Source organism: Netta rufina (assembly GCF_964035555.1).
Source record: "Netta rufina genome assembly, chromosome: 2".
Taxonomy (NCBI): domain Eukaryota; kingdom Metazoa; phylum Chordata; class Aves; order Anseriformes; family Anatidae; genus Netta; species Netta rufina.
The window spans coordinates 32,299,571-32,326,251 of record NC_140124.1 but is presented as its reverse complement, the minus strand read 5'-3'; the positions used below and the strand labels follow the sequence as shown (position 1 = coordinate 32,326,251).

The 26,681-nt window shown below is 37.7% G+C and overlaps 1 protein-coding gene across 1 annotated transcript in view; it reads right to left on the bottom strand.

The window, feature by feature from the left end:
- Positions 1-423: 423 nt before the first annotated feature.
- The window catches only part of LOC311207152 (histone deacetylase 4-like), a gene marked incomplete at both ends in the record, with an annotated part of 105,794 nt that continues 79,536 nt past the window's right edge, over positions 424-26,681 (bottom strand). Inside the window, 4 exons of the mRNA XM_084283053.1 lie at positions 424-463; positions 9,837-9,990; positions 15,262-15,346; positions 25,133-25,266. Of these exons, the coding sequence (XP_084139179.1) occupies positions 424-463; positions 9,837-9,990; positions 15,262-15,346; positions 25,133-25,266 (413 nt within the window). The remainder of the gene's footprint in view (positions 464-9,836; positions 9,991-15,261; positions 15,347-25,132; positions 25,267-26,681) is intronic.

Genomic DNA, 26,681 nt, shown 5'->3' with positions numbered 1-26,681 from the left:
CAGTATGAAAAAAATTACCCAGTAAAAAGTGTCAGAAAGTGATTCATGGAGTTTACCAAGTATTTTGCTGGCTGTCGCAACTCTTGTATCTATAATCTATCATGTAGAATTTTGTAATACTCTATTTCACAATTCATGTTGGTGAGTGGGTCAAACAGCATATAAAAAGCATGCTCTAGGCTCTTTCTCCCAGGCCTGTTTTACTGTAACTCTAGAATTGTAGTGGTTACATTTAAGGAATCTTTAGGGCCCTTTCAAGTTCATCCAAAGAACAAGTGAAGCTGCTATTCAGAGTTTTGTGCCCAGTGTTTATGTTCCATCTGATCCGTGCCACCCAAGCAGCAGACAAGACATGTCTGAGGGTGCTTTGGGGGGATACACAATGATGTCACCCACAGGAAATATCAGGGAGGACTTGGCACTTCACAAGGCTGGCTCTTCTTCCATGGGCTCGCCAGCAGCTCTGTAAAAATAAACAGGCAATCAGAATACGGCACAAGAGTACACAATGACATTGTAGATTTTCATGCATAATCAAAGCTGATTTTTCAGCTCTCTCTGATGTTTATTTGTGTTATTCAGTTATCCATAAATAGAGTTTCTTTCCTAGGAAGTATAAACAAATGTCAAGTGGAAAAACATTTTAGATCCAAGCAATCACTTAAAATGTTCCTGTTTATATTAAAATATGTCAGAATATTTTATAACTTTTTGTCCAGAAATGTACATGCTTTGTGTCAACAGAATCAAATAATTTTGTGAAAAAAAATGGCTGTGATACTTTTATTTTGCAAGCATCTGCAACTAAAAATACATGCATTTGTTTTTCTAAGTGTGCCCATACCATTCAAACAAAATGGTTCACTGGTAGCCAAGTAGTTAGCAACATTTCTTGTGGAGTTCCTCAGTCCTCTGACTTTTGATTCTGTGCTTTAATAAATTCCCTGCCTGGCTGCCTGCCTGCCTGCAACTTCTGAGACCAAATTCTAAATCTGATTAACAGATCACTGCCATAGACAAATATCCATTAACAGTATCTCATCGTAAGTGTCTTTTATTTGAAAGCCTCTGGGAAACATTCAGCTTAGGCAAGATGAGCTCTAAAACATCCAGTAAGTATCAAATGGGGACATACACTGAGCCGTTGGGAAGTGACATAATTCCTTGTACCTAACAAGCTACTGCAACCAAGGATTATGCTGGTAATTATAAAATGGGGACCTTTTGAGACCATGGTGAGACCTCACTTTTGAAGGGCGTAAGAATTTTGACACAGCATTTGTCACCTCAATCTGACAGGGCACAGTACAGAAATGAGTCTAAGACCTCCTTAAAACTAACCACTTCAAGCAATTCTGAAATGAGGGGAGGGCAAAAAGTAAACACAAATTAATAAATAAATCAGACATTTAACAGTTAAATCTGATAAGCCAGTATAATGATTAGTTTCAGTAAAAAATACCTCAGAAAATACAAGCTCATGAGATCCCATGGGGAGCAGTGGGGAGGGAAGTAATTAATGGGGGCTTGCATGGGCTTTTGTAGTTTATTTAGCAAGGAAGCCAGAGAACTTTAAATTAATCTGGACTTTATTAAAGTCTTTCCCAATGAAAAAATCAGAAGTGTCTCTCTAAATGGCTTTATACAGGTTATTCCTTTATGATTTAGAATGATTACAGCTAGTACACTGAAAAATAAGTTGAATGAGTGCTATATGAAAAAGATGATTTTCAGATTAATCATTTTCCAAAGGGTTAGTGACCAGAAAAAAAAAATCTATAAATCTCTAATCTTTTGTTCCTCTCTATACAGTGGAGACATTTTCATGTCTACAATAATCACTGCAGCTCCCTTGTTTCTGAGTGGGGATGTGAAGCACAATTTCAAGGAAGGTTGCAGCAGGGGCCACTTTGGACACAGCAAAGCTGGGTGGGAGCGCTGTCCTGCCTATGCACAGATGCAGCTGGGCATCACTCCTCCTCAACAGGCAGTAGAAGCCCAGAAAGATTACCAAAATATGTTTATTGAGACATCTTTAGAAAAAATAAATAATAATTGTTGTCATTTCATTTTACCTTGCATTGTTCTGGCTTGTGGCAGAGGCAGCACACTGGCAGAGGCAGCACACTGGCAACAAGGTGGGATGGAGCTCAGCCTGCTGCTCAGGTCCTCAGGTATAGTAAAGGAACATGTTCCATGTACAGACCATGCTCGTTGTATATCACTCCTGTGCTGACTACATGTTCTCACTTTCTCCAGCCACTCTTGGAGGACCTGCTTCTCCTCTGACATAAAGTAAAAGCATAGTAGGCCCTCTTAAACACTCGGGGACTTATGAGGCTGTCTGAGATGACAGCAGTTTGAAAGCAGGTAACAGTTAAGCTTTTATGTTGTGTTGTGAATAAATGAATGGGAAGAAATAGTTTTCAATAGATTTCAATTGGAGATTGGCAGAGTAGGAAGGAATGGAGCTCTGGAAAACTCCTGGAAGTGGATATTTGGGTTATTTATAAAGAGATAGGGAAGAAGTACATGCAAGTCTGCTCACATGTATTTGGCCTATAGGACTGGCATTCTCATGAACGTAGCACAACTCGGAGATGATCACGTTCATAGTTTTGAGTCCTGGGCAATTTCTCCCTGATGAGGGCACTTCTGAGCACCAGGACTAACCTTGAGTGCTGTGTCCTAGTGTATTCCAACACACTCCAACAACATCCCAATATTCTGCAACAGCCAGAGCCTAGGCACCAGTCGAAATATTTATATGCAAGCACAAGATGCTAAGCTATTTTTGGAAATGGAGAGGAGGTTCAGGTGCCTTAGCAAATCCAGCTGCTGTCTCTCAGTGTGAGTATTTTCAACCTTCTCCAGTCTGCTTTGAAGATTTGTGTGTGTGCTTTAACTTCAAATTACTGGTGCAAGAGAAGTCACTGGATCTATCCAACAGCTTACCATTAAAAACATGCATCTTTATGGGATAACAGCTTAGGCCAGAGCTTTGGGAGAGAGCAAGTAAAGTTTTAGAGCCCTTTGCACAGAAAGAAAAACACTGAGAGGTGAATCAATATATACCCATTCAGCTGAAATCAAAAGTTTTCCAAAGAATAAAATAAAAAATCAAGGGGGCAGAGTCTGACAGGCCAAATTTATGTTACCTTAATTATGTCATTGTTAGTTATATCAGTTCAGTCTGTCTTTCTGTAGCTGACAAGAAGTTGGCATAAAAACACAAAACAGGCAAAAAAATTAACCCATATTGTATGCTCTGACTAATTCCTCAGAAATGTAACTGTGAGCTTGGGTCTGATTTGGGCTGATCTGTGGGGTTGGCAGATCCCAAATGGCACAGATTGGGACTGTAATGAATGTAGAATCACAACTGTGATTTTTCATAAAGCTTCATGGTGGCTCACTGAAATTGCAAGTGCCTAGGAGCAGAGCCCTCTTTCATTTGGTCTAATTACTTGGGTATGCCATAAAGGGTGCTCACCTATGCCTCTCTCTATATGCAGTTCACACTCTTGTAGAGTGAAATAGTCTCTTTGTAGTTACTGCTAAAACAAATGATTATATTAAAACAATTGGAGTAGATGAGAGAATCCTGCCATATGGATAAAGTCTGGCTAAACTTGTGACATCTTACGTACTGCTCTGTGGCTATTGTAAGTAAATGGCAACCATATTATTTAATGTTATTTAAAATAGCTAATATCTGCATAAAAAAAAAAAAAAGTCAACATTTAAAAACAGATAAATCCTGTAAATCATCCAAAAAAGCAAACATTTATCTTTCCTTATTTTATAAATTAGAATTACAGGGATTCCTCATAGCTACATCATCACACATATAAAAATAAAAAATCAAGGTATGCTTCCAAGTTGCAAAAAATCGCTGAACAGAAGATAGATTTTCTGGTGGGGTATGGCTGTTTTATGCCATAATCTGTTCCTAATTTAACTCATCTGTCTCAAGGAAGAGCATTGTAATTGAAAAGTGATCCTCTGGTAGCAAAGAGCTGGGGAAAAAGAAGTACCTTTCTAAACCATGAAGATGACTTGGAGAGTGCCTTAAGTCATCATATTAGAGATCCTGGGTAAGTGTATATACTAGTAAAAATTGACTCTGTATGAATCAAAGGAGAGGAGCTAAAAGGAAAAAAACTTCACCGTTTAAGATCACAATAAGGTAAGTACACACAAGCTCTCAAAAGAGGAAGTCATGACTAAATAAGGCAAACAAAGTAGAAACACTGGCAAGTTCAATGTAAACCAACAACGAGGCCAAAAGGAGAATCTGAAGATCAACATGTTAAAGGCATAAAAAGTAATAATAGAAGGATCTTTCAAAATACATCAGAAGAAATGATCAAAGCATAAAAGGAGCATCAAGGAAGGTAAACCACAAGAGCAAAATGAACTATTTATATCTCTGTTCACTAGAGAAGCATCAGGCAGATCTTATTATTTGCAGATGAACTGTCTTAAACTGAATCAGCACTAGGACAAGCTGATATATTAAACATTGCCAAATTGCTAAGAGCAGATGATATTTGTCCACTGAGTTCTAAGGGAATGTAATCATGATGTTTCTATATAAATAATTACTGAGCATATTCCACTGCTTAATTCAGAATCCAGAGAGGGTAGAGATAGAGAAGGTAAGAAATGCAATCCCCATTTTGGAAACTACAGGACATACAGTAAGTCTGTATTGGGGAAATTGATAGCAGCTATAATAAATTACAGAATTAATAGGCATTTAGATAATAGTAATTTGGCTATGAGTTAAGACTTAACTCTTGCAGAGAAGTCAAGCCTCCCAAATTTATTAGAAGTTTCTGAAAGAACTGAAGGAAGAGGGATCAAGTGATACCTCTGCACAAAGAAAGTTTTCCTAAAATTTTATCCAAGTGCTCTGAGGAACTTAGGTTATGAGAGATGGTCCTGACATAGATTAACAAACCATCAAATGTAGGAAATGGATAATAATACTGGTGAATGTTCATCATGGAAGGGTATTCCACAGCACCTGAAGAAGACGTGGCAGAGTACCAGTACATTTAGATGATAACATTTGTTAATGATGCAAAATTACAGATACTAGACAGACCTAAAGCCCATAGCACCATTTCTGAGTGGAAAAGAAGGTAAACAGATACAAAGTAATACACAAAGCAGGGGGAAGGACAGATTTAATTGTTTATATACTGTGATGGCAATTACTGAGAGCTTAATGAGAGTAGAAGAGAACAACAAACAACAAAAACGTGCATCATTAGTCTTCCTTATAAATACATAGTATGCCCAACACCTGGTGTCCTGGATGCAGTCCTTACACCATCGAAAAATAAAAGTTGGAATAGAAAAGACATAGATAGGGGCAGGAAGAATGATTAGAAGAAATTACTTTCATACCAGGAGGAATAAAATGTCTTGAGACAGCTAAGTATGGACAAGAATGTAAGGAAAAAATCCTTTGATTTCTCATAACTAGAGAATGTTCAGTGAATTTACCAGGTAATGAGTTTAGAGCAAAGAAAAAGAAGTGCAATGCCTGATGAAGCTGTGGGATTCACTACCTGAACACCAAAACTGCAAGACTGTTGAAAAACACCTTTGAAAAATTTATATCTGGAAGGTATCCTGGGTAGATACCCTGGAAGCTTTTACACAGTATGTGTCAGATACAGCCATCAAGACCTAGCGCCTAAGCAGGGCAGGGCTGTCTCTCCACATCTCTGTTCCCAGTTCTCTTCCTTAGGCAACCTCCACCGGGGGATGAGAGGAAGGTGGGCAAGATAAGGCTGCAGATCCTCTGACCCCTGAGCCTGGTTGTGATTTCAGATCCTGTGGGCTATGGCTGGGTAGATGCAGGTTCTTCAGCCCAGCTGAAGTGGATACCCAAACAGCAATACGCTAAGCAAAGCTCTGTGAGCTGATGCACAAACACAGAATGTGGGCCTAGGTGGCAGCTAGCTGTACCCCACAATTCAACCAGTCTTACTGCTATAAAATATATTGCAGCATAGCTCAAAATGCAACTGATAGCTCAGTAACAGTGAGAGAAATATCTAAAAATGACACTTTGTTTTCATTTCAATTTGAGTAAAACTTATGCTTGGCTGAATGAAGGCCATAAAGTCAAATCCTGATAAATGTCATTCTCGAGATTTACTGTTTGCTGTAAAAGTAGTAAGTGCCAGAGACCTTCCTCCACACCCTTTTATTTTTCCATTTTAAGAAGAAATGTACAGAAGCTCCAGTGTATCGTGGACAGCATTGTATTGAATATTTTCATAGCAGGATTTCTGAAACAGATGTCTGGCCAAAGCAAAATTCTAATCAGTTAAATCTATATCTCACTTAGGGAATAAGCAGTTATCAACACACAAAAGTTATGGTAGTTAGAAATGCTTTCTAGGGCACGCTGGTTCCTTTAATTGCATCTGTACTTAAATCTTTGTTAGCATCATGCATGTTTTCTTTCCTATCCACAAAGGCTTTTTTCTATATCTGTTCTCTTCTGAAGTCTGTAATCAAGTTTCAATTGAATCTTAAAATGCAGAGTTGTGCTTTGGTAAAATTAAACACAAAAAGCGTAGCAGCTTTCACAGTTTTCTTCATTTAGCCTGTCAGAGAAAATCAAATAAAAAAAAAAAATCTGCACTGTTACTTGAAGAAAAGAAAGAAAGAGAGAAGAAAGAAAGGGAAAAACTTAAGAGGGGCCTTAGCCAGGAGCATTTTATCGTTTATTCATCAGTGGTAAATGAGTCAGATATGACTTGGCCAGGAAAAGAGCTGCTTTACCCAAATCTGAGTTTAAAATGAGTCATCTCACTTCAAACACCAATATATCCTCCAACATAACTGGCAAGAGTTTCCCGCAAAGAGAGTTTTGCTGCCACTCTTCATCTGCAGGCCCAATCATCCAAAACTGAAGTCAACAGGATGTCTGTCATTTATTCAATGAAACAGGAACAGAATTATCAGCCTGGCTAGCCATGGTGGCTATTAAGAGAAAGTAAATTGGCTCCTGGCATAACGAAGGAACCTTTAAGGCTGCCCTGTTCACCATGGCACTTTCTGCTCTGAACTTGCCCTGCCAGCCACAACTAACTTTTCCCCCAAAATACTCAATGCAAAGGCTTTCAATAGATCTTCAGAAACTGACTGCCACCTACAATAGGGAAGAGGGGTGCACTTAAGAGCCCCAAGGGCTCCTCATGTCCCCGCAGCCCTGACAGTTGTCATAGAAGGGGGCTAGAGAAGGAGTATCATATTAATTGTAACAAATGGAACAAATGTGAAAAATAAAGTTCTGACATCACTATGTTACTCCAGCTTGTGTTGGTATGTATCTATGAACTGAACAGTATGCTTTTGTTAAATGAATGAAGTTATTCTGGCATGGAACTGTAGTGTGCAATGTCAAATCAATCCCTGGATTTATAGTCCTGTGCTAGAGTTTCATTCATGCTCAAAGTGCAGCCAGGTCCCCTCAGGTCTCCCTGCAGCTCTGTGGCCTGCGCCTTTGAAATCAGACTGTCAGGGTGACCCTTTTTGATCCCATATTCCTTTTTACATTCAGCAGGAAGAAAGCCAAGAGGGTGATATCCTGAAGCCTCACAAAACCTAGGTGTCACTTTTGGCTCTGTGAGATAATGCTTATGTTGTGCTGTTGCTCTCTGGCTTTGGGTAACTTTGGGTAACTTAGAGTTATACAAATATGAAAACAGATTTAGGGATATATGCAAGTAAAGATTTATTTGTGCCACTGAAAAACTTCTGCAGCAACAAAGATATTTCAAACGAAGCCATTTTTTCCACAGAACAATTCATCATGATGGCTTCACCCCCATAAGAGCCCAGGACTGATGAAGTGTAATGTATCTGGCAGCCACATGAATTGCACTTGTGTACATTTCAGCACATCCGTTTTTTTTCCATTTCTCTCAGCTCTGCTCTGAAATGCTGTTTTCAGAGTGGGTGGAAACTGTCACAGGTTATCAGTGGGTAGGTAATAAATACAATAATTAAGTACAGCATTAGTCAAAGGGTTATTTTGTTCAAGTCATGTAAGATCAGTGGTTGCTCTTGATGGCTGTAGTTTTAAGTGACTAAAGGCTCATAACAAATACAGTTCTTGGTTATTCAGAGAAATATAAAAATATACAAAATTAACCAGACCCTTTTTCACACAATTTAAAACTTTACTTTGTTTTTGTTCCAACACTTTAATTAAAATTCCATGTCTTTCAGAGCTGTGCATACATACATGAATAGGATCCCCAGCTTTCAGTCCCTGGCTAACAGAAGTGTCTTGTGGCTGTCACAAATCTATATGACAAACTTTGCATTATTCCTTAGCCTAGCACTGATTTACACACTCACAGATCTAAAATATGTCTCACATTCATCAGTGGATCCTTCCCTAAGCTTTTATGGATTTGTTTGTAATAATATTAGTCCAAAAATAGCCATAACAAACAAAAAACGTAATTTCAGTCAGAAAGGTAATTATGTAAAAACTGCTAACTTTACTAGCTAGCTCTGCCTCGTGTGTCTCTTTGAGCCCCATATGCTAACTTATTGACAGATGGTCTCATGGTTGTGAAAGACGTTCACTTCCAAATGCAGCTATAGCGTTTAGCTGTGTCCATACCATTCCCCTGGATGCTTTCAGCTGCTTATTGGACCAGTTCTGAATAAAAGAGCCTGTGCAGGAGTCCAGAACCAAATCAAACAAGTTGCTGTCACGGCATAGGACCATGGATCCTTTTGGCCCCACTCCCACCATCATTCTGCCTACCCAGAGCTCCCTCCTTTCCTTCCTGTTGTTTTGCATCTCCAAGCCACAGCATGAAGGGAGCTGATGAGTCTCCTTATAAGGGTTTTTCCTCCTTTCCTCCTCCCTCCCTTGTTTTCTCTGCATGACGGAAACTGAACAGTTCCCTGCACTTTGGGTCTTCCTCTGTTGGAGAAGGACAGAAAAGTTTGTCCTTCAGATGAGTAAATAGGAAACCCCAAGAACTTCTGCAGTGGCTCTTCTGATTCCTGGTGTCACTTTGAACAAGTACTGTTTTGTAGACCACATAGTCTTCAGTAGCCCCCCCCCCCCCCTTTTTTTTTTCATCTTTAATTGGCAGAAAACCAACAGCAGTTACTGTATCATTTTCTCAGGCTGTGAAAATGAAAGCAATGTTCATTAACCTAGAAAAGCAGCTGACAAGCTGGAAAAAACATCATTCTCTTTCCTTTCTTAGCTGGTACCTTCAGCACAGTAGGCAGAAAATGTTGGCCCTGATCCTGGTCAGTATTGCTTTAAGTTTTATACTGGCCCTGTTCCATTGCTTCCAGGGAAGTAATGTTTAATGCCTATCTGATATCATTTAATAATGATTTAAGTCCATCCTTATTAAATTTATCTGACCATGTGTTAGATGCCTTCCTAGAAAGTTAAAGCTAAAACAGTTTTGAATTGCTTCCAATAAAAAGAATACAGTTGATTACACTTGAACATGTCTCTTATCTTCATACAGGTAATGCCAACTGTGCACTTTTTCTATAGTAGAGAGCTTTAGACATGAGGAGAAAATAAGGTTGTTTTACTACTCATGAAACTTAGTAAAGAATTACACACATCAAAAATATGTTAGCATAGCATACCTCTGTTTCCAGCAGCCAAGTAGGGAGAATTTAAATTCAGGAATGACAAATTCCAGGTAGCTCAATTAGCAGACAATTTTGAAATAAGTCTTAGTCTAACTGTCTTCTGCATCTCGTGTGACTGGAGAGTAAAAGCCTTGCTCTCTGGAATAATTGCATATGCTTACCTGCTGCCTTCCTGAGGAAAGCACTGTTCAACATCCACTGAAAGGGAGGCCATAGCAGATACTGTTTCTGTCTCCTCCCTCTCTCGTTTCTGAGACTCAGCCAGAGCACAATCCACTGGCACAGAATATGGCTCCACTGACTTCCAGTACTTGCCTAAGGAAAACATACATCATAATTTATGGGAATTTTAGCTAGCATGGTGGTTCAAGCATAGTAATCACTTAGTTCAACGTGGGGTGATTATAATTTTAAATCACTGCAGTGTAAGCAGCACAATTGAAATTTCAAACTGCAGCGAAGTATATTTCTGAACCTACAAATGCCAAGTTGGAAAGCACTTTCATTCCAAGGGCTGTGTCACACCCTTCCCCAGAAGGTAATAAACTGGCGGAGTAACATGCAGCCTAATGAACTCATACTGTCAGACAGGCTATTGGCTTTATCTTCACAAGGTAAAGGGAGTTCAGGGCAGGGTTAACACCTAGAAGCTCTGGTATTGCAGACAGCTGATGCATACACAATAAATAGGACTAGGAAAATGAACATTGTTTTACAACATGCTCACACAGCACTGTCTTGAAATGGAAAAAAAAGTCAGAAATGCCAGCTTGGACTGAAGTGATGTTGCCAGAACAATCAGGTTTGTTAGTCCTGGATGTTCTTTCTCCTCCACCCTCAGGGCGTATACTAGAACAATAATTTCTTTAAAACTTTCATATATGAACTGGCTGTTGCTGGAAAGTTGCCAGATATCATAAGGAATAGAGCTTTCTAGTTTGCAGTGCAAAAACACAGCAGTGGATTTAAAACACGAGCATCCTCATCTTTCAGCCTGCAACAGAAGAGACAGTAATGAGCTTCTTGAGTCACACCAACAGTAGTGGCAGGTGACTTATGGGCAACATAAAAAATGTCCCACTACTGCAGAGCTGTTAAGAAAAGGAGGACAATTAGTGGTGACACAGTGAAAAGTAAGAATTTACATATGCATTTCTTACAACCCAGTAATCCACCAAGCACTCACTAATTGCCAGTTGGATGACACCTGGAAACGAGGAGCTTTGGGAAGGCTGGGAGCTCTGGACCAGTGCTTATGCAGTGTTTAGCAAGAAGCTTCCAGCAGCTGCTGCAGAGGTTGGGTCAGGGTACTTATCTGGGAATTAGACGGAGGGTTTCAACAGCTGTGAAAGACAGGGGATCAAGTAGGGGACTTTTCCAAGGGCTAAAAGGAGAATTTTGGCAGCTGGGCAGCAGGTTGAGGAGAGGTGCTTATCCGGAGGGTAGCTGGAGGCTTTGACAGCTGGGAGGCCAGACCAGTCAGTGGTGGTGCTGTCTGAGCTGCACAAAGGCTGCTGAAAACTCCCTCACTGGTAACATGGCTCTCAGCACTGTTTCAGGCTTTTTCAAAGATGAACTTTTCCCTCCAGTGAGAAAGCAGCTGTCAGTAAAGCCTGAAAATGTCTTTATTCAAAAATATCATTGCAAGATGAAAGCCCAAGTCAATCTGCAAGAACAACCAGTGAGCATGGCCAGAGTGTTTCTTTGAACTCTAATAGTGTGCACGTTTGAGTAGTTAGCAGAATCTTTAAATAACAGGGACCTTCTGGGGATAAAATGTAAAGTGTATTAAGTATCCTACAAAGTTGAGATTAAGTGTTAGAAGGTTGGCTTTGCTCCAAAAGCATGAAAGACACAGCTAAAAAGTTATGTACATAGCAGTAGGCTCAGTGATTGGAGCCTGGCAAATTTTATAAAAACAAGACAAAAATATTCTCTATTATTACTGTGTTCAGAGACCATATTCTCTATTCATTAAAAAATACACTAAAAACAAACAAAAATTTATATGGGCATTCCACAATGTTCTCACAGATCATGTGTGCAAAAGTCAGTCTTTGCAATATACACCCAATTCAAACCCTATAATTTATGAGCTAAATGTTCACAGAGTGGGTGGGGTTTTTGTTGCAGAAACAGATGTGCAAGAAAATCAAATCTGTTGGCATGGGAATAATACCCCCTCTTGCCTATAAAAGAAATGAACCCATGTTCACTGCTGGAGTTTTCAAGGGCTCTTATTCATAAAATAAAATATTAGTAACCAGCTACCACTGTGCTGCTCTCCTGCAGCAACAATAAAACAGCATCAGTGAGGATTGCTACATCACATTCGTTCATTCACACACAGGCTCACACACCAGCTGCCCCCTGAATCCAGGCTTTCTTGTAACACTAAAACTCAGGGCCAAATCAAGCATATTAGCAAGCTCTCTGTGCCCATTTAACTGCCCTTCACTCCCAAGTGATCAGTGATTTTTCATGTTTCCCTGCACTGCGAATTGTGTTACAGAGGCATTTCAGCAATAGCGAGGGGTAGCAGAGTCTGGCTAGGAAGCAGGTGGCAGCACCTATCCTGCAGTGGAGGGTTTCGGAAAAGGGGAGTACATGGCAGGCTGTTTGTGGTTTGTGGGAGGAAATTTTAAAGCAGTTCCAATTAGGAATAGCATCCAGGTAGTAGCAGGTACATTGTGCAGGGCTTTCTGATGCTGGTGAAAAAGCACCGGTAGATTTTTCTTTAAAATCAGAAAGCTTATGCACACCTGTGGTAAGCAGAACAGCTTTGCAAGCTTTCCTTAACAAAGAACAACAAATATATAGTGTGCACAAAGCACACAGTGCTTGAATATGTTTTCAACCAAAAGATTTGCAGGCAAAGTCTTGTGGAACAGAGAGGCAATCACAGCTGCAAAGGAGCTTTGTTAGGAACCCCAGGTATGCTGTGGATTGACAATTAGATGAGCTTAAAGGAGACACATCTACCTCAAACTGCTCATACCTTTTAAAATGCTGTTTCCACTGTACTATGCTGGGATGTGGATTTCTACCAGTCCTGTTATATTCATTGATAACATTGTGGAGTACAGGGAAAAGAAGGGAGCATGCCACTGGTTTCATTCATACAAAACTTGAAGAGCAATCACTGTTTGCAAGAAGTAACAGTGAAACCAAATCAGTCTTCTAGACATGCTTTGGCTTTCAGCATGAATATGTGCTTAAGTCCCCCTCAAAGATTTGTGGGAGCACTGTTTGTAACCAGGAAATAATAAAAGTGAATGATTCTGTCCTGGTTACAAGAATTTGTAATTGCCTTTCACCAATAGCTTTGGATATGGTGTACCATGGCTTGCTTGAAAAATTTGTTTTGGGGGTTGTATTAAAGCTAATGAACAGGATTGTTTAGAAATACCATGTTACAAGGGTGTGGGAACTACTACTTCCAAAAGTATTACATTTCCAAAAGAGCTTTAGATCACTGTCACAAACAAAACATTTATACAAATTCCATTCCACTTACAAAAAAAAAAGTTTCCTTTCATTGTCTAAGTATTGCATCTTATATATATATATATATATAGAGAGAGAGAGAGAGAGAAAAAAACACAAAGGAGGGACTTTTTTTTGTCTAAAATATTGCTAATATTCATTATCAATGTTAGCTCACAGAAATAGGCCCAAGACACATGCAGTCATCTAGAAAAAGCAGGCTTTCTCAACATCTTTGTAGGTGTTCCTCCACCTCCACCACTTTCAGTCTGCATAACTGTGTAACATTCAACATGTACTTGCTTCTCTCAATTCCATCTAATTATGCATCCTGCATAAAACTCACTAAACTTCCTCAATATTCCTTTCCTTCATCCACACACATTCCTTTCTAATACTCAGCCTCTCTCCAGACAAAATGATGCATACATAACTTTTTAGGTAATAGCTGGGAAACAAACAAACAAACAAATAAGACCAAAACTCAAACAGACAAACAAAAATATTATGTACAAACACCTCCGAATCCTCAGCAGCCTGGCATAGGTTTCAGAAGTTTGTTGGACTGCCATGACTGTACTGGGTCTGCTCAAACCAAAGTTTGCTCTGAACAAGCAAAATTAAGCCATTCTGCTGAGCTCTGGACTGTGTTTTGGGACACACAACATACCCTTGTTCCTAAGTCTCTTCCTTCTCTCTAAATGGCCATCATTGATGTGTAAGCATTGCTGGTAAAACACTATGCCTTTCTAGATCCAATATTATTTATTTTTTCCTCTCCATTTTTTGTCTGTTTCAGATTCATTTTTCATTAAGTACTTGTATTACATTTAAACATGTATTGCATTTAACACATACATTAAATTCCAAACAGATTTAGATATTCTTTCCTGCTGTCTTTAAGCTCTCTGGTTCCTTGTGTGTAACTTTTAGTCCTTATTATCATTTGTAAATCAATACTATCTTGCACAGGATTTAAATTTCCTTACATTGCTGACTCCCACATTAACGGAGAACTTTAAGAAAGGCACTACCTCATAAGCTACCCTAGGACATACCACTGTATGTACAAATGTATGTACATATCCATGTATGTATATATGTATACATGTATGTATGTACATATACTAAAAATAACATACTGAAATGTATCATATACAGCTGATTTACTTAGAGAACATACATATCTGGTAACTACTAGATATGAAGGATGAATTATACATCTACAATAAATTTTCATCATCTCTAACGTCAGATTGAAAAGTACTGCATTATCAGTGGATAATGCATGATGTCCCTTTTAAAAGCTGCTTTTATTTTATAGAGATGACTCCCAATTATTTGTGATTAGCCTAACATAATAAAAACATTTGTTATCCATTTGTTTTTGTTAAGGAGCCAGCAAACAGTAGAAGTCAGGAAGCTCCTGCTGCCTTGGTAAAATGGCACAGAGCAGAAGATTAGAGAAATGAAGGGAGGTCTGCTTAGATGTATTAAGGCAACTGATGGCAAAGTGAAAAATCTTCTGTGAGGGCAGAGCAAAAGCCTCAAATCATCTGGTTAATAAAGGATTGGAAGCAAGGCACACAAATGAAGCAAAGTATTGCCTGCACTAGAAATAGGATAAAATCACAACATATTTGTCACCATTGTTCCAGGGATCAGTGCCAATTTGAGCTTTTACATTTTATTTCACATTCTTCTACACCTTAAAGTGAGTATCTCGTAAAGGACTACACAGATTGAAAGAAATATTTTTTAGAGTTCTGATTTACCTGTCTATTCATATCCCTCACTGAGAAACACCTATTTCATTTAAACTAATCTGGAATGGAGAGATTTGGGAATATTCAAGCATCAGAAAGCTCTAAATAATTAAAGTGGCTTAATTCTTCAGAGATAAATACATAGTACAAACAAAGAGATGGCAAAGAAACAAAAGTGTGTATATATATACATATACACATACTAGACACAGCATGTGGGTTTATACATAAAAAGCTTGCCTGTTGTTTTCTGTGAAACACAGTTTAATTTCTATGACATTAATTAACAGTAAAGAAATACCCCAAACCCAACAACCCAAACTGAGGAACATACTTTGAATTTCAGTGGTCTTTTTTAAAGAAGCTATTGCATTCTTATTGGGGATTTGGTGCACAATATCTTCCGGGAGAGGCTCCAGCTGCAAGAATAGAATAGAATAATATAAATTTTCAATAAGACACAGGGAAGTAAAACAAACTGAAACAATCTAATCCTCAGGAAAAGCTCAGCCCAGGAACTGCTAACATTTTGCTGGTTAGAGTTCTGAAAGTATAGCCATGATTTTGTTTTCTGTTTTTCAGCCATGTAATTGAATTCCAAGGGGCTTTTCTATTGGCTGCAAGACTAATCTATCGAGTCTCTGAAGCAGGTGCATGTCTGTGTATTATTCATTAAAAAAATGCTAGTTATTTGTGTAATTTTTGTAGGTTCCTCACAAACCAAATTCCACTGCGTCTGTATACGCAGCTGGGTACGCCAAATAAAACCTTACTGAAGCCACACTGGAACTGAAGTGTGCACTCTATTATCTTCATTTTTCTGGTGTTATTGCATCTAACCATCTTACACATTTTAAGATTTTTAGAAGAAAAACATAAAACAGCTGTTTTTACTAGCTCTGCATTAATTTCAAATAAAGTAGGATATAAAAATGTTTATGCAGATCAGCAGTAAAAGTTCTCTAAGTTTTTTTTTTAGAACCAACTGCATTTTAATTAGCCAGTTTTAATTGTGTATTCTTTGCACAGGTCTGCATCATAATAAATTAGCAGAAGTATGTGTTGAGATACTACACATAATTATTTATTCCCTGCAATGAATATGAGCCAACCTTCACCACTTCCCATGGAGGAAAATTAGGTACTTAAATATTTTAAAAAGTGTCCCTGGACACTTTTGATATAGCCACCTTTTTAACACTTATTTTCCGTGACAATTGCCCACTCATTTTAAATCCCCATTTATGATCTGGAGGTAACAGTATTTTTCCATTTTACTCTGGTACTTCAGTACATGGGGACATACTGTACTTTTCTTCTGCTCATAGGACGTGGATTAGTCCTAATTTGGATTTCAGATTTGCAAAAGATAAACATATGATAGTATTTACTATTATTATCATCAGAAATTACTACTATCATCCAAAATTACTATACCCTATCAATTCATGGGGATGACAACCAAGTGAAAAACAACTGTATTTTGAAATTCATCTACTTGTGGTTTATATCCATATATTTTCTCCTAGAAAAAGGGTAGTTTGGGCTAAATGCCCCTTTTTGTGCTAAATCTTCAAACTAAGTTTTCCTTAAACTGTGTTTAGAGACCAGCCAACTTTACCACTTCCCCACACAGGCTGCTGGTGGTGGAGGTGTGCTTTCTGCAGAGTCAGGAGTGCCAACCATGTCAAGGTGAACAAGAGTAATATCAACATCAATTTCTCTTCTCTAAAGCTAAGGAAGTTCAACCATCATTGATAGGAGACATCTGTACTGCAGACAAACCTCCCTTATTAAGCATGCCTGGGCCTACTTTAAACTAGGTCAAGTGAAGCCCACCCAAGCAGCTTCCCCTGTGAAGTAAATACTTCGGTAGCCATCACATATTGTCCTCGGCGTTGCTACTGCTGCATTGCTACCCACCAACTAGATAAAAACAGCTTTGATCCAAGCACACAAAGTAAGAAGCAACTGCATTGTAGATATCCCCTTAGTGGTGCTATTTTAAGTAAGCTCAGCTACAAATCCCAGAACTTCTTGGATCCTACCAGTATGATCAGCAGTGAATGTCTGTCAGTGATAAAGACATAGCAAATATCACCAGACTTTTGGTGTCTCAGTACTAAAATGAATAGGCCTGTTCATGTCATTATTTCCTTAGAATCCCATATGGGATTGCAGCTGGAAGATTTCCTTGTGGCTAGAAACAATAGCACTATGTTTTGTTTTCAGATAGCATAAATCACTCCATTCTGCACAGTGAGCAAGTACGCAGAGAAGTGCTGGTAGAACCTGACTTGGTCCCAGCTCTACTCAGTTACTGAGGCGGCCAGACTGCAAAGGAAGATTGTTGCTATCTAATAGGTATCATGGATTAGAACCAAGAGATCAATTACAATAAAAATCAAATTTATAGAAACATTTACACTTCATGATCTCCATAGATTACTCTATTTGAGTACTTGCAGGTTCCTGAAGTAAAGCTTCAGGATTTATTAAATTCGGCATTTATTAAAATGTCCACCAACAGCTCAAGCTTCACAGATTTTAGAATAAAGACCGTTTTCTTATAATCCATATCTTGAGTTATGTAGGTAAATAGCACTTGCTTTTATCACTTGCTAGCTTCTTTTTAAAGCAATCTATCATTTGGCCCAGAAAAGGAAAAAGTCTTGAAGTTCTGTTTGGTTGTACTGGGTATAGGAACACGGAAGAGGAATTAAAGAGTAGCTTAGGGTTCTATTTTGACAATTTCCTAATTCCTAAGGTCTTGATGATCAATTCGCTCCCTAGAAAGGAAATAATAATTCGAGGCTGTAAAAGTACAAACAGTGCTGGAGTACGAGGTCCAAAATGGCCAAAATGAAAGATTTCAAAGCTGTCTTGCTTTTCTCTTTGAGCACCTTGAGATTCTTTCTGCAGAAAGAATTGTACTAAATTCTCTTACTAAATTCTCTTGTACTAAATAGCAAGCTAGGAGCAAGCAATGTAGACATAGATAAAAGATATTTCCTATTAAAAAGATTTTTTTTTTTTTGCCTTCCTCAAAGATCCTTTCAGGATCCAAAAAATTGTCTTGATTTTTCTTAATATATCAATTACACCTCTGTTCATCAGTACAGAAGTAAATTGTTTAACATGTAGAATGCATTTGAGTATCTGGACATATCAGACCAATATTTAGAAATGGCAAATCTGTTTTCAGAAATCAGAATACACTGATGAATCACTAAAGACAAGATGAAAAAGGGTCAAATTTCCAACAATTATTATTAAAATCATTATCCTATCTATTAGCTCTACTAACAGATCTGTAGGTGATGTGAGTATAATAGTTTTGTTTGATCATTTGCTTAACTTCTTTTTCCACAACACTTTCCTGTCATATTCAAAACTCATCTTCTTCTCCACAGCTATTCTGCCTCCTAACCTTAAGGATAACTGGACAGGACTTGGATCCTCTTCCATATCAGGGAAACATCAGGTTCCAGAAGTAAGTTTATTATATCATATATCCTGTTCAGTCCAAATGCAGTACTGTTACAAAAACACTGTAGAAATAAAGCCAGTGGCTTATGGCAGCTATTTCTATACACTTTGAAATGAGACTGTCTGCATTTGAAAGTCCAATTTCTGTTGGCAGCTATTCACTGGTTGGATAGAACTGTACAGACATAGCAGTGACCCTGGAAAATATCAACAGTTAGACCCAACAGTGAACAAAAGCAATTACTCTACACCTGGCATATATGGCACCATCACCTTCCCTCCTACACTTACTGGCATTCAGATCATGAAGTCTATTAAATCTGGAGGCTAGCAGAATGGAAGCTGAAAAGAGCACTGGAAATATATTGTTAGGAAAGAAATCTTTCAGAGAAGAACAGCTCAAGTCAGTGCAGAAATAACCAAACCACTGGAGAGACAGTTTGGACCAGACACAAAGGGTCATATTTTCAAAGCTTTTACATGGCTGAATCAGGCTTTTGTGCCCAAAGCAGCAGATGAAAGTAGAAACTGTATTTGCTAATCATTTTCAAAGTAGGAAAAACAATCTAAATGGGCAAAAATCACTTGGGTCGCCAAAGTCTGCCAGAGGCATATCAACAGATATTTGAAAATGGAAATAAAGATTGAAATTGCATTCACCCAGGAGGTGATCTGAAACAATCCTTGGGAATGTGGGGAGAATCTGAAACTACAGCAGTCTGTACTGAGCGGGACTATCTAGCCGCATCTGCATAGTCTTAGCCCTGTCATGTTTTAAAGCACGAAGATTAGCTTCAGGGGAGATTGTTGCAGCGTGGTAAGGAGCATGGAGAGTCCTGACAGGCACAGAGGAAGGGAAGAAGGCAGGCAAGATTCACAGGGATGCCTAGGCTGCAGAGGGAAGTGCTACAACCTTCCTTTCCCATGTTTACTGTGCGAGAAGCTTACCAGCACAAAGATTGGGCTTTGTTGTTCTAAGTCTTGCCATGATTACAGAGGACTAAGCTCAAATAGGTCCTCTTGGCCTCTACATTCTTATATTAGTGATCTTCTCAAAGTTTCTGCACTTTCTGATTTTATATAAAAACACTTTAGGGAGGTATTTTTGTGATCCATTGTTACAGTGTTGTACATAAATGACAGTTTTCCCTAGGAAATAGGTTCAGAAGCCTGAAGGGTTATTAGCAACTACCTGTTCCCGAAAACTAAGGCATGCCTTGCCTTGGAAATATGTACATTTGAACTAGGAATATTCTGCTCCCTAGCCAAATGGCTTCCTGAGTAGTACTGCTCTTTTTGTGGACTTTGATGCCACCATGCTGACCTCTGGCATGTACCTTGCTTCACTTTCCTTTCCCATCTAATTTTCTATTTTTGGGCCAATTTCTGAGCTCCATGCTTATGCAAGCAGCAGTTGGCAGGTGGCTTAGACTCAGTGTTAATTATTTTCTAGTGTTAGAATTAGATTAAGAACAAGGATGTAAGATTGTGACCAAGTTTACCATGCAATTTTAAACTGATCTCAGGCCATATTCACTTACATGAATATTTCCATTTTGGAGAGAGAAATGCTTACCTGTTCTGGCAAATAACCCCTTTTTAACACAGTCCAGGCCCTCTTGGCAGAGCTTGTTGCCTAGCTGGCAAGCAGCCCCAGATTCACACTGAATTCCACAAAGGGGAAAATGCCAACTTTTCATCATCAGCAGGAAAGCTGCAGAGTACAAGCTTTCCACTTAAATTACCATCCCCTCCTAAATGCCAGCTCAACAGATTGCAAGAAAGAAGCACATACTTCACACTCTGCAAGAAAATTGTCCAGTATAAGATTTTAAGCATGCTTGGGAGCCAACCAATCACAATGTTTTGTCAATTCTGCTTCAGACTGAAATTCAAGCCAGAAGAATATTTACTAGAAGATGTTAAATTTAGTCACTTAAAAATGTTTTTGCACTCGGGGCCAAATTCAGCCTTGGCCGCCACAGTCAATGAGAGCAGACATGCCTCCCCTGTGTGCCTTTGTTGCAGGGTCCCGCTGGGCAGAGCACACTGTGGACTGCACTTTACCATTTCCTCTGTGCAGAGGAGAATATGACCCCATCTGTGACCAATTATCACTTGTTATAGACCACAGAAAAAAAAACGCTGTACCCTGTAGAGCTTAAGAGTCTTTGCCCAAACCTGTAGACAGATCAGAGGGCCCAGGATGTTAGACTGACTTCTGTGTCCCATGGAAATGCCTTGCCTGGCTTCTTGACATGGGATGAGATGAAGGAAGAACTAAATCATTACGTTTTGACCTGAAGAGCTTTGTGCTTGGAGGAATCCTTCCTCATTCTCTCTGGCTGCCAAAGAACCCCCAAAGTTAATGTAGTTATGCTGGAAATAAGCTGCAGGATTCAGAATACTGAACTCAAGGAGAGCTTATCCCGGAGGGCTTTTCAAATCACAGTAGTGCCTCTTCAAAAGTAATGTAGAGGAAAGAAAACAACCTATCTTTGCACATTTGCAGCAGCCTTACCACATGTCACGAAAAGGGACAGATCTGGGGGAAAATCTGAATATTGAAACCCGTTTTGACATATTTCTTGGAATAAAATACAAATACATTTAATTGATTTCTTACTTGATATGTATATATATGCTTTAAAGATAAGTACTTGAAATTATATAACCTATCTGTGAAAACCTGCAGAACTGTTTAAAGATTAAAGATTGTCTTAATAAATAAGAGATCTGAACTTTAAGCACAAGACTGTAACTCAGAATAAGTTTAGGCTTAAAAGAAATGTCTATTTTCTAATTATCTGAATCTAGCATGTCCTTTGTTTTGACAGATGCTCATTTAATGGAGAAGTTTTTAAATCGTGTTCAGAAAACTCAGGGACATTTTAAAGCAACTTATGCTTACCCTGCGTTTTACCTTCCAGAAGAATTTCCATGTTTTTATTTTGGATTTCAAAAGAATCCAGCTGCTTAATCTCTTCCCACCTCTTGGGAAGATTTCCTTCCAATAAGATAACCTACAGTGCTCCTAATTAGCTCTGCAAATGGTCAAACAGATTTTTCTCAATGAGACATGGAAATTTGTACACGGATATAAGGACCACAAACCTGAGATCTCCAGATCTTTATTTAAATATATATATATATAATTTCTAATGAATAAATTTGTCTTTATAAAAGTTATCTTTGCATTTATCTCTATATTTTCTATTTTATTTTTCTCATTATTTAAGTGGGTAATGAGCTGTCCAAACACAACCAAACTAAATGGAGCCATTTCAGATATTATGGGGTGTTCTGCCTGATCTTATGGTACCATAGAGAACAGGTGTGGGTCTCCTCTACATTCTATGTTACTTCAACCAGTCCTTGCAAATGTCCTAGGTACCCCTACAGCATCTGAAAAGGGACTGGGTGCCTATGTTTAGGGAATAGTATTGGGGTTTAGAAATAAACAATTACCAATATAAGTACCTCCAATCAGTAAAAAAAAAAACAGTTATAATCCTACGTGGCTTTCTGTTCAATTTTGAAATTGCTGTTCAAAAGGACTTCTGCAGAGAAGTTCAGAAGTATTCACCACACATAGATGGGACTGAAAGCTCATTTAAATTCTGAGCTCTTCCAAGAAAAAGAGACTTTTTAATAGTTTTTTTGGTTAGTCTTCAAAATCAACAACTGCATGCAGGAATTTCCTGTGCCATGCTCAAATTATTTAAAGAAGATTAACTTGATAGTGTATTCTTTTTGTAGTGACTCCACTTGCATTTGTTAAGAGATGAGTAAAAAATTATCTTGCTAAATAGATCTCTGACCTATAGGCTACATATAACTAAGAACAAAGTATGTCTATTTTGGGTGTCAAACTGTTTTCCTTCTTAATGCAAAGCTCGCATGAAAGCTAGAAGTTGCTACTAGTTTAACAATTCTTACAATTATTATTATTATTTTTGGTATGTTATTCTGCTGGTAATAGAACATATGAAGCCACAGATTCTTGCATTGACAAGTCCTGGCCAGAAACAACAACAACAAAAAAAAGCTTTCAAAAACTGCAAAATGTTTATGAATTCTAATCCTCAGCACATGAATAAATACATTTGACAAACTGCAGATTACCTTACAGAGGACTTTCCCAACCTTTTCAATTTGAGTTCAATTACATATGTAGTGTTTAAAAACTGAAGTTCATCTTGCCAACATTTTAAAACTAGAATACACCATTATTTGTAAAAATGAAGGGCAGATAATAAGTTATAATTATCCTATTAATCACCTGTAAAGAATTGCATTCAAGGAAGAATTCATCCTCAAATTACAATAATTGGTTATTAGAAGAAAAACATTTTTTCCTGCCTTTGGCAGGAATACACTTGTAGTTTGCTGTGCAAGTTCATGAATAGTATGCTGAAATCAAGCAGTGTACATGCTATAGGCCATGTGGTGTAGATTGCCATAAATCTGTATACGTCAACAGACGTGCTGACTTCTAACTGCTAACTCGGTATCAGACTTCCTCATTAATGTCTGCTCCTCGGCAACACCTTTACTTATTCTTTTAAGCAAACATCAGTTTCTTATGGTAGTACTGGTAATGACATCCCCTCTGGAGTATTTTTGTCTTCTCAGCAGCCACAGCGTATTTTCTCTTTGAAATTCTGCTGCACCAGACCATTTAATGCATGTCCCTGAGGACGCAGCTGTGAGTAAGAGCACATGAGAATAATGCTTATTGCATGAGATGTTTCAAGTTATTAATGATCATGTTCTTTTATAAGTGGATTATAAATGGCAGTGTGGTTATGTTTGTCTTCAATCTGTTACTACATTTTTGTCTCTCTTAAAATTTGCTTTGCTATATTTTGCAAACAGATTCATAAATTATCTAATTTCCAAGTCCCTGCTTACTCTAAAAGAAAACGGAAGAAAGTTTCTAATTTCAGTCCACTTATCCCATTCCTTTTTCTCACAGTCAGTATTAGATAATGGCTGGTCAGTAACAGCAGAAATGGTAGTTGGGTGTGATATAGTGTTAAAACAAAACAAAGCATTTTGCATAAATGGGTAGCACCACCAAATGGTCATAACTGGATAGAGGGACACAGGCATCTACAGAGTAAGATACATCGTATCATCAGCATTGTATTATTAGCATTAGTCCCATAAAGGTGCAAATTTCAGAGAGTGGGTTTAGAAGAGCTACAAAAAGCCCCTGACATCGTAAGATACTGCCACAGGGAAAGTCACAACAGAATACGAATGAGTATTTCGAATGCCCTGGAAAACACTCACTGGGAAGGTAACACTGCATTCACTAAGATTGTCAAATGCTTCAAGCTAGGTTTTCATATTTCAGCATCTAAATAAAAGGACTAGCACTGAGCTGAGCATCAGTTTCAATAGTACACATCACAAGACTGGAATACGCTTCTTATGGGTCTTGTCAAAGGTAACAGAAGATAAAGCCCAGATGAAAGATTATTTTTTTTTTTGTATGGACATGTCTACTTCTGGATATTTCTGAGAATACTGTTGAGAAAGCTATCACTAGATTCATTCTATGTATAATGTAATAAACAATAAGCATTTTTTTTATTGATGGGTCATAAAGATAAAAAGCAAAGGTTAAAAAGAACATTTAGTAAAGCCTTCTATCCAATTTCCATCAGAGGATACATTTACTTCACATTATTCTCATAGGTATGAAGACTTAAGTGGAAGGGAATGAACAGACTAGCTTGCAATTTAGCACTAACACACTTGATTGGTGAAATTATTTAGCTATTACCATTTCCCCTGGGGAGAAATGGTAACACACTGAACTTTATAACAAGATCTCACAAAATTCACAGTTTATGGTAAAAACTTCAGTCCTTTCATAAATGACTTTGTCTGCACCTTCAGCAAGCTTATCTTCCTTCTCACTGTATTTATAGGAGAAAAGATATTTTCTATACAACAGAAACAATTTTCACAGACAAGTGATTATCTAGTTCTTGTTTACATAACTAATATGTACTCATGTTTAGTTAGGCTGTCAGTCCACTCTCAAAACTTTTTTCATAATATATACAGTGTTTGATATGGGAAAATTGGACATTCCATTTAAACTGCATACAGACCAACATGAATCTTCATTTCTAACCTGATTTTTTTTTTGAAGTCTTGGACACTTTTTTATTAATGTTTTTCAATTTCAAGAACCTCTGATTTATTTTTTTTTCTTCTACTCACCAGTAGAAGCAGTGTCAAAATACTGAAAAAAAAAAGTCATTGCAATATCCAATCTTTAAGATTATCAGATACCTTGAAAAAGCCTTTTTTATTTTTCTTTTTTTTTCTTTTTTTTTTTCCTTTTTTTTTTTTTCCCATGATAACTGGCTGGAAGGTCTGATCCTAATAAATGATATGCTCATGTCTACCAGTTAGTCAAGCCTGTTATTTAGTACATCACCATATGCAAATTTTGAAGTATTAAATCTCACTCAGAACTGGGAATAACTTAGGAAAACACTGAATGATTTATATAATAATATTATTTAGAGATATTTATCCAAACCAAAGCATGCTTTTAGCTCATCTGAGATGTGTTCAAAATGCATGTTTTTTATACCCAAAGAAAAAAGGTCTGCTGCCTTTGTTACTAAAAGAAAATCAAAGATAGGAGTTTCAGCAAACTTGGATCATTCTCTCCACCATTTATGTTTTACCTCATTTCCTAAAAGGGCGTTTATGCAGGCTTCAGATGCATCACAGATGGCAGTAAGGTCATGTCCTCCCTCCAGTGCCAGAACAACACGGCCATCCGCTAACTTCAGCAATTGCTTGGTTAGGTGACCAAAACCTATTATTAAAATACAGTAGTGAAAATAATTAAAGCAGAACAGATATTACTGGCATATTTCACATCTGCTATGTAAGAATGTAGAAAGCTCAAAGATATTGCACAGGGTGCATGGGATATATTTAGTCCAGTATCCTGTTTCTGACTATGGCCCACACCAGATGCTTTGGAGTTAGGTATATGGAATTTTGTATGAGACAGATGTGAGATAATGTCCCTCATGCTGATCCTTAATAGCTGGAGATTAGTTGAAACATGAGGTTGTCTCTCCCTTTGTAACATCATTAACCCATTGTCACTCCGGATTCTCGTCTCATTTGCACATCAATGTAACAAGTAACAAGTTAAATAACAAGTAACCATGTTATTTAGTTTTAGATAACGTGACCCTGTTCAGTCATGTCATTTATATGACAAATAACTTTTGTAGTTAAGCTATTACATTATAGTTAAAAATAATTGTATTTTTCAAATGAGATAATTAATTTTTTGTTTACAGCTTGCTTCTTTGTCTTTGGTCTTTAAGTTGTGGAGTGAAAAATAGTGGAAACATGTCATATCTTAGCTCCATTTTGTAAGTGTTTTTGGAAACAACACTAACAACTGGATCACTTTTTTGATTCAAAGTTTTGGTATAAGATGAAACTGCCCAGCATATCTCTACCAGTGTTGCTTGCTACTGCTCCACAATGTTCTAAGCAATTCTGCATCACAGTCAAAAATGATGGTACTCCATTTTCAATGGTGATCTATAACTACAAAAATATTGCCACAAAGTTTTCATCTGCAATTCAAGTAAAAATAATTTATTTGACTTTTAACAACAAAACAAATTACATGAACAAATGTTAATTTGCAGAGAAGAGATATTTCAAGTTTTGTGTTGGTTTCCCAGAACAGCTGTTGTTTGTTTTTGTTACTCACTCCTTTAAGTGAGAAATGATAAATAAAGCTTTGAAACTACTGAAGTTAAATACCCTTCACATGTTCTTAACTGTTCTACTTGGCCTGATTTAGTTGCTCTACTGATGGCCATCACAACTCATTCCAGTACATTTCATAGTCTTAAATAAAGCACTTTGAAAATACCTGCTAAAGTCTGGGGTTCTTTAAAGACAGGAAAATCACCACCTTTTTTTCATGTTCTAGTGAAGAAGGTGACCACATATTCAAAAATACAAAAAATTACAAGCATATTTTCCAAATAAATTTTACAGGACAAACTTAAGGCTTGATCTGGCAAACAATAAATGCACAATTAGTTCAATTTACATCTTAGGACTCTGTTAAGCATGAAGACAACTGTTTTTAGAACAGGAACTTTAATGATACCAGATTTAGTTTAGTTATTCTGGCAAAAAGAGAAAGAGAAGGAAAAAGAAAAAAAAGGAAAAGGAAAAGGAAGAAAAAGAAAA